General features: G+C 39.5%; 1 protein-coding gene across 3 annotated transcripts in view; it reads left to right on the top strand.

Moving 5' to 3' along the window:
* Positions 1 to 1,721: 1,721 nt before the first annotated feature.
* The window catches only part of dus1l (dihydrouridine synthase 1-like (S. cerevisiae)), a 42,971-nt gene continuing 30,202 nt past the window's right edge, over positions 1,722 to 14,490 (top strand). For all 3 annotated transcript variants that reach the window (XR_009770048.1, XM_061700069.1, XM_061700070.1), the window contains exons 1-5: positions 1,722 to 1,993; positions 7,891 to 8,172; positions 9,398 to 9,506; positions 9,605 to 9,655; positions 13,280 to 13,392. Coding sequence is in view for 2 of the 3 variants with exons in the window: in XM_061700069.1 (XP_061556053.1) it covers positions 7,936 to 8,172; positions 9,398 to 9,506; positions 9,605 to 9,655; positions 13,280 to 13,392 (510 nt within the window). In the remaining variant the exon portion in view is untranslated. The remainder of the gene's footprint in view (positions 1,994 to 7,890; positions 8,173 to 9,397; positions 9,507 to 9,604; positions 9,656 to 13,279; positions 13,393 to 14,490) is intronic.

Raw genomic sequence — 14,490 nt, 5'->3', positions numbered from 1 at the left:
GTGGAAACGGAACTGCTGAATCTTCGGCGAATGACCAATGAGCAGCCAGCGTCCAGGCGGGGGCGGGACTTCATGGAACGTACTGCCATGTGATTTGCCATTCGCCAGCGTTGTCACTCACTTCGGCGAATGACCAATGCGCATATGGCATATATATATATATATATATATATATATATATATATATATATATATATATATATATGCCATATGCGCATTGGTCATTCGCCGAAGTGTATATATATATATATATATATATATATATATATGCATTTGTGTATATCCATCCATCCATTTTCTGAGCCGCTTCTCCTTACTCGGGTCGTGGGGGTGCTGGAGCCTATCCCAGCTATCATCGGGCAGGAGGCGGGGTACACCCTGAATTGGTTGGCAGCCAATCACAGGGCACATAGAAAAAAACAACCATTCGCACTCACAGTCACACCTACGGGCAATTTAGAGTTGTCAATTAACTAATTAATTAATATATTAATTAATAATATTTAATTAATTAATATATATATGTTTCTGGGGGTTTCTCCTTTCAGTCTCCTCTTCAAGAGGTAAAATGCATGCTCTTTTGGGTTAAGGTCCGGTTATTGACTTGGCCAGTCTTAGACCTTCCACTTCCACCCCCCACCCAATGAAGTCCTTTGTTGTGTTAACAATGTGTTCTGGGTCATTGTCTAGTTGCATAATGAAGCTTCTCCCGATTTGTTTTGATGCATTTTTGTGTAAATTGCCAGACACAATGGTTTTGTAGACTTCAGAATTTATTTTGCTGCTACCATCATGAGTTACATCATCAATAAAGACGAGTGAGCCCGTTCCAGAAGCAGCCATGTGAGCCCAAGCCATGACATTACTTCCACCATGCTTCACAGATGAGCTTGTGTGTTTTGGATCGTAAGCAGATCCTTTCTTTCTCCATACTTTGGAATTTCCATCACTTCGGTAGAGGTTAATCTTGGTCTCATCCGTCCATAAAACTTTGTTCCAAAACTTTGGTGGCTTATGACCTTGCCCTTCCAATATGTTTGGAGAGAACTGTATGTCCCCATACTAAAAGATTCTGGAAAGATATAGCTTTGTTATTGATAATAATGAGTAAACTCTTCAGTGGAAATATTTATTGTTTGGTTTCTTCAACAAAGAGTCCACACAAGTCTTATTATAAATTTTGCTAATTATTCTTGCAAAATTCCATATTCCAGCGACATGGGGAACTATTGGTTAGCACATTTGCCTCACAGTTCAAATCCAGCCTCGCTTGTGTGGAGTTTTTATGTTCGCCCTGTACTTTCCTCCCACATCCCAAAAACATGCATGCTAGGTTGACTGAAACACTAAAGTGCCTGTAGGTGTGACTGTGAGTGCGAATGGTTGTCATGCCCGCGACCCAAGTGAGGATAACCGATATGGGAAATGGATGGATAATTCCATATCCACAAATCAAAATGTTGTCATTCAAAACCTTTTGATTTTTGGAAGGAAACCAGACAATACATTCATACAAAGTTTTACTCCAAAAACAAAACTGTTAGACTGTTAATTTGTGTTCTTCGTTTGATATTTTTCTAAATCCTCCTGGCTTTTGTTTTGTAATATTTTTGTCTTATGTTCTGTGTTGGTCTGTTTTTATTTGTATACTGAATGTGTTCAATAAAGATTGTGGGAAAAAAAGTCATTTCATGGACACGGCAACTAAATATGACGTCTTGGCCAGTGTCACGCATCTATTGTCTCCATGGCTAAATTATTTACTATGCCCACTTTATGTTTCAAGTGGGATTGAATTAAATTAAAATATGATCAAAACTGTTAGTCCTCACAATCGTGAGTGGGCTTCCCCGGCCCCTCATCACTGCTGTTGTGAATGGAGCAGGAAGTTCACCAGAAATCTGCCGATCACTGGAGAAATCGGAAGTACGTCACGGACATAGTGTACAGGAGCCACTGAAAACGACAACGAGCTAGCTATTGTATATTTACCGTGAGTATGACACGCAACCTTTGCATGTAACATAACGACAATGAACCGTGTGATTTGTGTTTCGTCAGGTTGTTGTTTACTGGAGAAGTCCGGGAACGCGTGCTGTGTCGTGCATGCGCACAGACTGCGTTGCTTAACATGGCGTCGCACTACGAGCCGTAATACTTTTAAGAGAAATTGCGGACTGCCGCGAAGGAAAACTATTAAACTAAAGTTAGTTTTTGTGTTGTTGCTTTAGTCCGTCTGATAAATGTAGTCCATGTGTGCACAAGACCTTTTTTTTTTAACTTTGAATTTAAAGAAGCTATTTAAGAAATGCTGAACCCGACGATAAGTTATCCATCTACTTGTCATCATTAGGGTCGTGGTTGAGCTAGAATCTATTCCAGGGGATTTATGGCGAGAGGAGGGGAACCCTTCACTGGTCGCCAGCCAATTTTAGGGCACATAGACCGCGTGCAGAGTTATTAGGTGTCTCATTTTTGAGAATTATTTTTTATTCATCACACACTCAAACACTTTTAACAAAGTAAAAGTGAGGTTTAGGCTTTAATAGTAGAATATCAATATGTGGACAATTGTTAGGCAGCAATTGGTGTGCAGAATTATGACGAAACTAAATGAAAAACACATTTTCCCATCTCACTTTAAATGTTTAAGTGAGAATTATAAACAAACAACTCAAAACTTTCCAATGGAAACTGATATATATAAACAAAAAGTGATCAACGTAGCCACCCTTTCCAACAACGGTGATGTCATCCATCCACGGATTCTGTCTTTTTCTTGATTTGTAGTCAATCGAGTTTTTGTGCGGCAGAAACCGCAGCCTACCAGACATTGTTCCGAGAGCTGTACTGTTTTCCTTTGCTGTAGATCCCCTGTTCAAGAACTGCCCACAAGTTCTCAATTGGTTTCAGGTCAGTTTTTTGTTTGTCAAGCCTTTACTGGCCAGCCACGTAGAGGAGTACTAGGATGCATGTGATGGAGCATTGTCTTGCATAAATGCAATTGTCTTTTTGAAAGATGCAAACTTCTTCCTGTACCACTGCCTGAAGAAAGTGTCTTCTAAAAACTGACAGTATGTTTGGGAGTTCTTTTTGAGCCCATCTTTAAATCGAAAAGGTCCTACCAGCTCATATTTGATAGTACCAGCCCATACCACTATCCCACCTCCCCTTTGCTGCTGTCTGAGTCAAAGTGTAACTCTGTGCCTGTTAGTGATCCAGCCACGGGCCCGTCCATCTGGTCCATCAAGAGTCACTCTCATTTCATCAGTCCTTAAAATCTTTGAGAAATCTGTCTTCAGATATTTCTCGGCCCAGTGTAGATGCTTCAGTTTACGTGTCCTGTTCAGTGGTGGTCTTTTTTTGGCCCTGTCTCCAAACACTGAACATCTTGTACTTTGTGGTATTCCAGCAAGGTTGCAGTTCTGAACTATGACAGAACTTGAAGATAATGGGTTCCTGGTAGCTTCACGCATAATTCTTCTTAAATCCTTGGCAGTTAGTTTGTGTCTTTTTCTCTCAGCACGTTTCTTGCGGCCCTGTTGACTGTTCGCATCAAAATGTTTGGTTATGTGATCAGGTCCCAATATCTTTTATATTTCAAGAGTGCTGCATTCTTCTGAGAGACTTTTGATCATTTTTGACTTTTCAGAGTCAGTTAAATCTCTTATGCCCCATTTTGTCTAAAGAAAAGAAGTGGCCTAATAATTTCGGACACCTTTTATATAGGGTGTTGATCTCCTTAGGCCACAACCACTCCTTAGGCCACAATACACAGCACCTGCTTTGGTTAAATCCATGAAGCATTCAGGTTTATCCAGCTGCACAATGTGTGTAGACAATACACATGCATATCATAAATGTAACAAAGCAAGGGGTCTGTCTGCAACTGTCAAAAAAGGAGAGTGGTTAGCAATAATAATCAATAATAATAAATGCTGTAAATGATTTATGGAGCCACATCAAAATTGAACGCCTGCATTAATTTAGTATTGTTTTTATTTTTTTGCATAATGCTGGACATGAACAAATATATACTGCATGTTTCTTGTTTCATTTTTGATGTCATACCTATTGATTAATTTATAGTTTTGATGATAACCTTGGGCAGCACAGCAGACAAGTGGTGGGTACTACTGCCTCACAGCCCCAAGTCAGCTGGCAATGGCTCAAGTTATCCATGACACAAATGAGGACAATCGGCATGGAAAATGGATGGATAATTGTTGTCTCCAATGTGTGACTTGTCGCCAACATTTTAATGGGAACCTCATTGGAAATGTACCTAGTGGCTTGCCAATATGAATATTCTTGTTTGACATTGCAAAAACTATTTCCCTGAAAAAGTTTTAGATTAGGGCGACCTGTATTAGTACTTTGTACAGCTTTATGCAGAGCCACACAAAAACGTATTTTTAGCCCCTTGAGTCACCCAGTCTTTATTTTCTGACATCTGGATATATTTCAAAATATTATTAACAGGCATTTCCAGCCCATTTTGGGGGTGCTGAAGAACCCTTCAAATTAATCCCAGTACCCCGAAAATGTGAGAGCTAAAATGAAATCCCAGCATCCCTAAACCTCTCATCCTAGAATCGCCCCTGCGGGTTCCAATTCAGGTATGGTGCAGCGTTTGGTTGGTGCGAATGCTGTACAGTCTAAAGAATCCAGGTTCATATTTGTGCTTGGGCCGTGGGAGTTGGCATGTTCTCCTTCTTGCGTGGGTTTGCTCCTGATATTCTAGCTTCCTCGCACATTCCATAAACATCATGTTAGCTTTATTGAAGCCTCTACAGTATATTGTCTATACATATGAACATAAGAGTGAGTAGTTGTTTGGCTCTATGTAGTGCTGGACGATATATCGAGAAGCTTGATTTGATTGATATTTTATTAATGGTTGATATGGAAAACGGGCATCATTGATTTAATTTTTTTGCCAGTCCGCAGAATTTCCTTCCCCTGCAGCAGCTCTTTGTTCCACGGAGACAACATGAAGGACAAGTTAGCAATTAGTGAGCAAGAAATAGTTCCAAAAAGGGATGATAACGTCTGTCATCTGGAAACAACAGTAGTCTGCAATACTTGTGTGAACGAAGTTGGGACGAAGACACGCATATCCGTGTAAAATCACCTGAAGATGAAGCACGTTACAGAGTGCATGCATATAGTAATGATTGTATCACGCTAAAGCGTGTCGTTCCTGTAAGATAACCAAAATAATGCCGTGGGCAGCATAGCAATCGTGGTGGCAGTTGAAGTGTTTTTGTGTTCATTCCATGAATGGGGGAGGAAGATAAGATAATAGTTTGGCAATCACGGACGAGATGGAATGTGCTTCAGGGCTTGTTTACGTTAGCATTTAGCAGCTAGCTTCGTTGCATGAGCAATCACTCAAATACAACCCCAATTTCAATGAAGTTGTGACGTTGTGTTAAACATAAATAAAAACAGAATACAATGATTTGCAAATCATGTTCAACCTGTATTGAATTGAATACACTACAAATACAAGATATTTAGTGTTCAAACTGATATACTATTGTTTTTAGCAAATAATCATTAACTTAGAATTTTATGGCGGCAACACGTTCCAAAAAAGCTGGGACAGGTGGCAAAAAAGACTGAGAAAGTTGAGGAATGCTCATCAAACACCTGTTTGGAAAATCCCACAGGTGAACAGGCTAATTGGGAACAGGTGGGTGCCATAATTGGGTATAAATGGAGCTTCCCTGAATTGCTCAGTCATTCACAAGCAAAGATGGGGCGAGGTTCACCTCTTTGTGAACAAGTGTGTGAGAAAATAGTCGAACAGTTTAAGGACAATGTTCCTCAACGTACAATTGCAAGGAATTTAGGGATTTAATCATTTACGGTCCATAATATTATCAAAAGGTTCAGCGACTCTGGAGAAATCACTGCATGTAAGCGGCAAGGCCGAAAACCAACATTGAATGCCCATGACCTTCGATCCCTCAGGCGGGACTGCATCAAAAACCGACATCGATGTGTAAAGGATATCGCCACATGGGCTCAGGAACACTTCAGAAAACCAATGTCAGTAAGTACAGTTCGGCGCTAGATACGTAAGTGCAACTTGAAACTGTACTATACAAAGCAAAAGCCATTTATCAACAACACCCAGAAATGCCGCCGGCTTCTCTGGGCCCAAGTTCATCTAAGATGGACTGATGCAAAGTGGAAATTCAAATTCTTTTTGGAAATTGTGGATGTCGTATCCTCCGGGCCAAAGAGGAAAAGAACCATCCGGACTGTTATGGACGCAAAGTTCAAAAGCCAGCATCTGTGATGGTATGGGGTTGTGTTTGTGTCAATAGCATGGGGAACTTACACATCTGTGAAGGCACCATTAATGCTGAAAGGTACATACAGATTTTGGAAAAACATACGCTGCCAGCCAAGTGATGTCTTTTTCATGGACGCCCCTGCTTATTTCAGCAAGACAGTGCCAAACCACATTCTGCACGTGTTACATTACCGTGGCTTTGTAGTGAAAGACTGCGCGTACTAGTCTGGCCTGCCTGCAGTCCAGACCTGTCTCCCATTGAAAATGTGTGGCGCATTATGAAGCGTAAAATACGACAACGGAGACCCCGTACTGTTAAACAGCTGAAGGTGTACATCAAGTAAGAATGGGAGAGAATTCCATCTACAAAACTTCAACAATTAGTATCCTCAGTTCCCAAACATTTATTGAATGTTGTTAAAAGAAAAGGTGATGTAACACAGTGGTAAACATGACCCTTTTTTGGAACCTGTTGCAGCCATAAAATTATAAGTTAATGATTATTTGCTAAAAACAATAGTTCATCAGTTTGACCATTAAATATCTTGTCTTTGTAGTGTATCCAATTAAATCTAGGTCGAACATAATTTGCAAATCATTGTATTCTGTTTTTATTTATGTTTAACACAACATCCCAACTTCATTGGAATTGGGGTTGTAGTTTCACAGTGGGCCACCGTCGCTGTCTGCGTTACCAGTTCCGGACAGTTGTGTTTGCTCAATGTGGCATTCGCAAGAAGGGGGTCGCATTTGGCTGTCAAAGGGGTTTGTTCCAAAAGGCAAAATAGTTACTTACCAATTGCTCCAAATTTTATTATATTATTGAAAATGATTGCCAGTTTCATTTTATTGAGCAAAAAGCATGACCGGAATGCCGCTGTTAAACACACAAGCCATCGTGAAAGTTTCAGGAAATAAATTCACAAATGTCAACCTCGCCCGATGTACAGTATAGCTAATGCACACATAACAATATGAAACAAATGTAAGTAAAGAGCAATATTTAGCTTGAATTTCAACATCCTAGTTAAAAAGAGCACTGCAGTGAATTCTGGGAAGCAACAGCAAGCACCAAGATGCTTTGCGCTGCTTACAACGCCAAGACCATTACTGTGAGCCACATTGCCTAATGGTTTAGCCAGCATGGTTGACTTTGCCATTAAAGCAGAAAAAGCATGTGCTTATGTAGCGTGTGTGGATGGTCTCAAGTGGACAAATGAATAACTTAGTTAGTCAACATACCGTGCTGCAAATGAAAGTAGCTCAAAGTAACGGAATAAGGATAGCTTTCTTTCTAAATGAAAATAGTGAAGTATGTTGCATTGAAGCTACTCAGACTAGCACAAGTCTTCCGAAAAGTTACTTAAGTCAATGTACTGGATTAAATATAGAGCCTTACTACCCACCCCAGCCAATGTTCCTGAACAGGATAAGTGGTAGAAAATGGATTCTTTGGGTCGAATGGAAGAAAAAATTATGGGTGGGCTAAAAAGGCGATATGGGAATTCAAAATGTATTGTCTGTTGTCTGTTCATGTAGATCATGAGATAAATACATTTCAATGGATCCAAACCTTTTTGCAGAGTGTTACCCGTTTTGGACATCCTGGTCTGATACAGTCAGTGAAGATGGCAAAGCTTCAGGGGTTGGATTTTTGGAAGAAAACCCTGAAAGAAGCTTGCTTCGTGGTGGCACCCATGGTGGATCAGAGCGAACTGGCATGGCGTCTACTTAGCCGTCGCCACGGCGCTCACCTCTGTTACACGCCCATGCTGCATGCGCAGGTATTCGTTCGTGATGCTAATTACAGGAGAGAAAACCTCTATAATGAGGTTTGTGAGGAAGACCGACCACTAATAACTCAGGTAGGAATATATTTTGTACTATAACAAAGCATGTCCCCCCCCCCCCCCCCCCCCTTTTACAGTATGTACATTTTGCTCTAAACAGACCACTGAAAAATTAGACCCAAGTATGGCATCGATTGATGACAAACTAGACCCCTTCTTTCTGAAATTGGCTGGAGACTATGTAATTAGCCACTGTCCTATATTTTGTAACTTAAAGGTGAAGTTTTCAGTTCGGGAAAAAAAACCTGTTTTTGTCATATAAAGGTGTGTTAAAGCGCTGCATGTCAAGACAGTAAAATATTATTAAATGATCTTATGAAAACTCATCCCTCTCTCGCCACATCTAATGCCTCTAGTTTAATTTTCATTATTATTTAGTTATTTAAAGTCTCTGTGACGGAGCGAATGGTCCAATCAAATTGCACTTGTTAACTACTGTATATTCAAACTAAAATAATCAAGGAATGGTGAAAACATGTTAATAATTATGCAATTAGAAGTCTTGCCGTGTTTATAATCTAGCTGGTACACCCCCATTTTCATACATCACCTTCGATGAGCTATAAGACCTCCGCATAGGATACATCAGAGGTGCCTCAATTCAAACTAGTCCATGGAAGCTCCTCGATGGTCAAGCCTTAATCCTCGCACCTAGATGCGCGTTTAATACAAATGAGACGCTCCTTAGTTTGGCAGCATGAAAACAACTTGGCATTCTTTGGATGTTTCAAAGAGCAAAGAGGTAAAAACGTTGCAATTAAGAGATTTGAGATGACCCTATTGTTTTTTTATTTTTTTAATCCCACAAAGATGGCGGCCACTTGTCACATTGCTAATTACAGTGGTTCCTCTTTTTCTTTTTTTTCACAGTTTTATTCCATTTATTCTTTTATTTTTTGTACAGTAATCTATCTGCTTGCTGCTGTCGAATTTCCACTCCACGGATCAATCAAGGATAATCTTATCTTGATTCTCTTAAATACACATTAAATGTTTTTCCTCCTTTCCCTGATCCTACATAAGTATTATTTGTGCTATTTAATGTTACTGTCTGCTGAAGAAATTGGGGAAACAAAATAGTCCTTTTTGAATAACTTTTTCTTCAAAGTAATATGTTTGCTGTGCCCAGGCCTGCTAAAATGTTGACTCATGATATTCATGTACTATATTTCTGTCAGGACTGTTTAGATTGTATTCGTGAAATTAATGATTTTTCTTGAATTATTTCCCCCCCCCCCAGTTTTGTGCAAATGATCCTGATGTGTTCATTCAGGCAGCTCTTTTGGCCCAGAACTACTGTGATGCCATTGACCTCAACCTGGGTTGTCCTCAGATGATCGCTAAAAGGGGTACCTGGCCTTTTTACAGAAATTAAGTGTATGATAATCAAAATCATCAGAGACCACAACATGAAAACTACTAACAGTTTTTACGGTTCTTGTTGAAGGGCACTATGGAGTTTTCCTGCAAGATGAATGGGAGCTGTTAAAAAAAATGGGTAATGCCTTTTTTGTATGACCACAGGTTGTTATAAAAAGAGATATTTTGTGTAGACCCCATTGTTGTTTTTTTGTTGTTGTTTTTTTAGCTGCATTGTAACTGTAGCAGTGGGGGAAGTAATTATTTTTAATTAGTGATAATAGACAGAATATCAGTCAAAATTACATAAGAAATGAAAAAGTTATAAAACATTGAATTTTATTGAGTGAAATAAGTATTTTATCCCAACAACTAAATCAGATTTCTGGCTGACATAGATTGGCTGGTGACCCTGTGACTGGCCTTTACCATAGTCAATAAACAAGCATGACATTTTTTAAATTATGAATTCTTTGAGAAAATTTAACAAATCCGGCGTTCAATTATTATTCCCCGCCTGTATGCATATACAATACTGTACAACTTTTGGATATTTTTAATCTGGCATGGCAGGCAGGGATCTGCACACTTATTGACGAGATTAACCGTCGGTTTGGTATTAATTTGCTGCCAATGTTGTTATTCACAAGTGAAAACTACCCATTCATTATACAGAGGATACAAAAAAAAAAATTGGACCATGTAATTTCAAATTTTTTTCCACCATTATTGTGGCGTATAACCTGCAGGGTCCGACGTCAAGCCTTTTTGAGGGGTGGCCACCAAGTTGTGGTGGCCCTGTCAGAACCTGTACTGGCGCCATGTACTCATGATATAATATGTTAAGTTTTAGTGATTATTTTGTATTTAGTGTCTTTATACTGTATTATTTAAGCCCCTTTAAGAAATTATTAGTACAATTGCATTCATGGCGAAGACTGTACTAACCTCAGTAAAATCAAGGCATTGCAATGGCACAAATTAATAATGCTGCTTAACAGAATTCATCAATTACAAAATTATTAAAATATTTACTCAGCACTGACATTCCAACAATGCTTTTATCTTGTGCCTTAATGTTGAGCACACTATGTATAATTTGGGGTCCTCCGATGAGGGTTTTGTGTTGCAGATTCTGTGAGGGAGATCTGCCGATCACTGCCCATACGATCATATAGATTAGCTGTACATTTTTTCATTTGTTTATGGTGAGTGCTATTGGCTGTATGATCTGACATGTTTGTTTGGGTTTGCTTTGCAGCTGTTGCGCGCCTGCACAATTTGAAGGGGGTAAGGGACGCTACACTAGGGCTGGGCGACTATAGACAAAATAATAATCAGGATTATTTTGATTGATATTGAAATCATGATTAAGAAACACGATTATTCATTTATTTGAAAACTTTGTATTTATTCAGCTACCAACACTAACCTTTACATATAACTCAAAAGAACAACCAGAAAATAAATTGGTTATAAGTAAAATATGTTAAAATAAGAAAGTTGAAAAAACCCCAAATAAAAATAAATACATTTGTGGCTGAAAATGTGTAAATGCTTTTAGCCATAACGGCATTGTCTTTGTCTATTATTGTTGTCTGAAAAATCCTCTCATTATTCTGGCATTTCGCAGATAGAAAAAAATTTGGTAAACTTAATTGACCTCAAACAGAAAACGTTTAGTCTGATTTCATGTCACTTTTTATACAGTCAATGACTATACGGTGGGGCAAAAAAGGATTTAGTCAGCCACCAATTATACAAGTTCTCTCACTTAAAAAGATGAGAGAGGCCTGTCATTTTCATCCTAGGTATACCTAACCTATGAGAGACAAAATGAGAAAAGAAAATCCAGAAAATCACATTGTCTGATTTTAAAAGAATTTATTAGCTAATTATGGTGGAAAATAAGTATTTGGTCAATAACAAAGGTTAATCTCAATACTTTGTGATATACCCTTTGTTGGCAATGACAGAGGTCAAATGTTTTCTGTAAGTCTTCAAGGTTTTCACACACTGTTGCTGGTATTTTGGCCCATTCCTCCATGCAGATCTCCTAGAGCAGTGATGTTTTGGAGCTGTTGCTGGGCAGCAAAGACTTTCAACTCCCTCCAAAGATTTTCTATGGGGTTGAGATCTGGAGACATCTGACCATATGACATTCTCCCAATCGTCTTCTGGATAATCCAAATGCTCTCTAGCAAACTTCAGACGGGCCTGGACATGTACTGTCTTAAACAGGGGCACACGTCTGGCACTGCAGGATTTGAGTCCCTGGTGACGTAGTGTGTTACTGATGGTAGCCTTTGTTACTTTGTCCCACCTCTGCAGGTCATTCACTAGGTCCCCCGTGTGGTTCTGGGATTTTTGCTCACCCTTCTTGTGATAATTTTGACCCCACGGGGTGAGATCTTGCATGTACCCCCAGATCGAGGGAGATTATCAGTGGTCTTGTATGGCTTCCATTGTCTCATAATTGCTCCCACAGTTGATTTCTTTACACCAAGTTGCTTACCTATTGCAGATACAGTCTTCCCAGCCTGGTGCAGGTCTACATTTTTGTTTGTGTCCTTTGACAGCTCTCTGGTCTTGGCCATAGTGGAGTTTGGAGTGTGACTGTTTGAGGTTGTGGACAGGTGTCTTTTATACCGATAATGAGTTCAAACAGGTGCCATGAATACAGGTAACGAGTGGAGGACAGAGGAGCCTCTTAAAGAAGTTGCTACAGGTCTGTGAGAGACAGAAATCTTCATTGTTTGTAGGTGACCAAATACTTATTTTCCACCATAATTTGCGAATACATTATTTAAAAATCAGCCACTGTGATTGTGCGTTGTGCGAAGGATGCATGGCGCTACTCGTTGAAGCTAAAAAAAAAAAGAGAAATAAAGAGTAGAAGATAGTCGCGATATATTAATAAACGTATTCACAGATTAGGAAGAATATATGCCCGTGAGTATTGTTATATTACCAGTCTGTGTGTGTTACTATGATGTTTGTGTATGAATATTCGTTATTTGTGACCAAATATTAGCTAGCCCGTGTATATGTTTTTCCGCTGACTGTGAGCATTAAGCTGGCGATTTCTTGTATTTAAATATAAAATGAGGGTAATTATTTTTGTTCTGCGCTTAGTTTTACAGTAAACTAAAACTTGGGTGTCAGTAAAACAGCTTAAAGTACGATCAGGGAGGGCAGAATAACATTGTACAGCCTGCAAAGTACGAGCTTCTGTATGAGGCTAGCAGCGTTAGCTTCAATTCGGCTATCGTCTTGAGGCTAACCCGAATGCGTGCCCGCCCGTTTATCCAGTCAGGCCGTGCTTTTACGGTTTCTCCTTTCGTCATCACAACATGTCTTGGACGGGATGTTTCGGTGATAAAATAATTTCAGACCGACACTGAAAATGCAGTTTTGGGCAATTTTCGGCAGCTTAAAATGTTTGGTGACTTAGAAATTTGTACTGACTCAAGTGCGTCAGTGTCTATAGTTAGGTGAGCGCCCGACACAGTGAAGTAGGCCACCGTTAATGTCGGACCCTGATCTGGACAACTCTATCGATTTTAAAATAAAAAATCTTTTCAAGAGGGAAGGTTTAAAAAAAAAAAAAAAAAAAAAGGCTGAAATGATTGCTTGCACAAGTGTGCATAATTAAATTAAAGCAACCCATTTTTTAGTCCCAAGGCAGATCTTCACTGTGATTTACTTTTTTCTACAAATTACTGTAGTAATAATCTTAAAAACAATGTTTTTCATTTAACAGTCATGTTAGCAAACGAAAAGCTGTCTGTCCCTATCACGTGTAAGATCCGTGTGTTTGAGGACATCGAAAAGACTGTCTGCTATGCCCAGATGTTGGAGAAAGCTGGATGCCAGGTATGAACTCTGATAATGCTATGAAACTTAATCCCGTTTCATTCATACACCAAGCGGCCACAACATGACCTCTTGCACAGTAAAATGAGATTTTTCTATAAAAAACTTCTTCCTAGTTTGTAACAATAATAGTACTCAGTTTTGATTGACACTGTCAATGGGTATTACCAATACATTGGAACCCTTGAGGTCAAAGCCAATCTGTTCAGGGGGCTGTTGGACCATTGATCCATATGTTGCACGCATTTTCCCCTAGGAATTAATACTATTGGAAATATTAGTATTACTAATTACGAATATTTTATCCATGACTATACGGTTATCAATTATTTAAGTGTCGTGCATTGGTGCCTTTATGTGTCAGTACGGAGATTGTGTGTGAATATTGGTATTTGAAGGTAAATCCCACCCATGAATGCTAATTTTAGCTAGCCCGTCAATAGTTTTTTTTTTCATTGATTGTTAGCGTTGTGAAGGAGAACTGGCATTGTTGGAGGTGTACAATTCCAATGGAATCAGTTAGTTGGACCTGGTTCTAAGTCGCAACTGAAGCTTCCTGGCAGCAGCCGCCGTGAACCAGGACACTGGCTTCGCGAAGTGAATGTCCACGGCAACCAATCCTGGGTCTGCGTGGGTCCACGTTTGCTGGGACAGAGGCTGGGATAACCAACAAGGCGCCTTTATCTCACCCAGATGATTGTGTAGTGACGTAGTACGTCATAGCAAGTTGCAATGTTAGCACACTCCTCAACGCTGCGGTCACGTCAATCAGTGTGTTTCTTTAGATGTGCACACATGGTCACATGAGTTATGCATCCAATCGGGTGCGTTTGCACTCAAACAAGGAAATGAAGTGTAGTCTGACTAAGCGGCTTGGATTCGTATTGACGGCACAAGCTACATTTTAAGCACAATGGCTCATTGTTTTATGCCAACACAAGGCCATGACGATATCGAGGCACTTAATTTCAAGATATTGTGAATGTTGTGACATCCCTACATACAATATTGATTTTCAAATGCTTGCCCGATCAGGGAATGTTGTGTTTTGCTTGCTTGCCCATGACTATTTTTTGACTTGCAATTGGGAATCGGTGA

The sequence above is a fragment of the Phycodurus eques genome, chromosome 16, assembly GCF_024500275.1.
Source record: "Phycodurus eques isolate BA_2022a chromosome 16, UOR_Pequ_1.1, whole genome shotgun sequence".
Classification (NCBI taxonomy): Eukaryota; Metazoa; Chordata; class Actinopteri; order Syngnathiformes; family Syngnathidae; genus Phycodurus; species Phycodurus eques.
The sequence above is the reverse complement of the archived record's forward strand: the minus strand, read 5'-3'. Positions and strand labels throughout refer to the sequence as shown.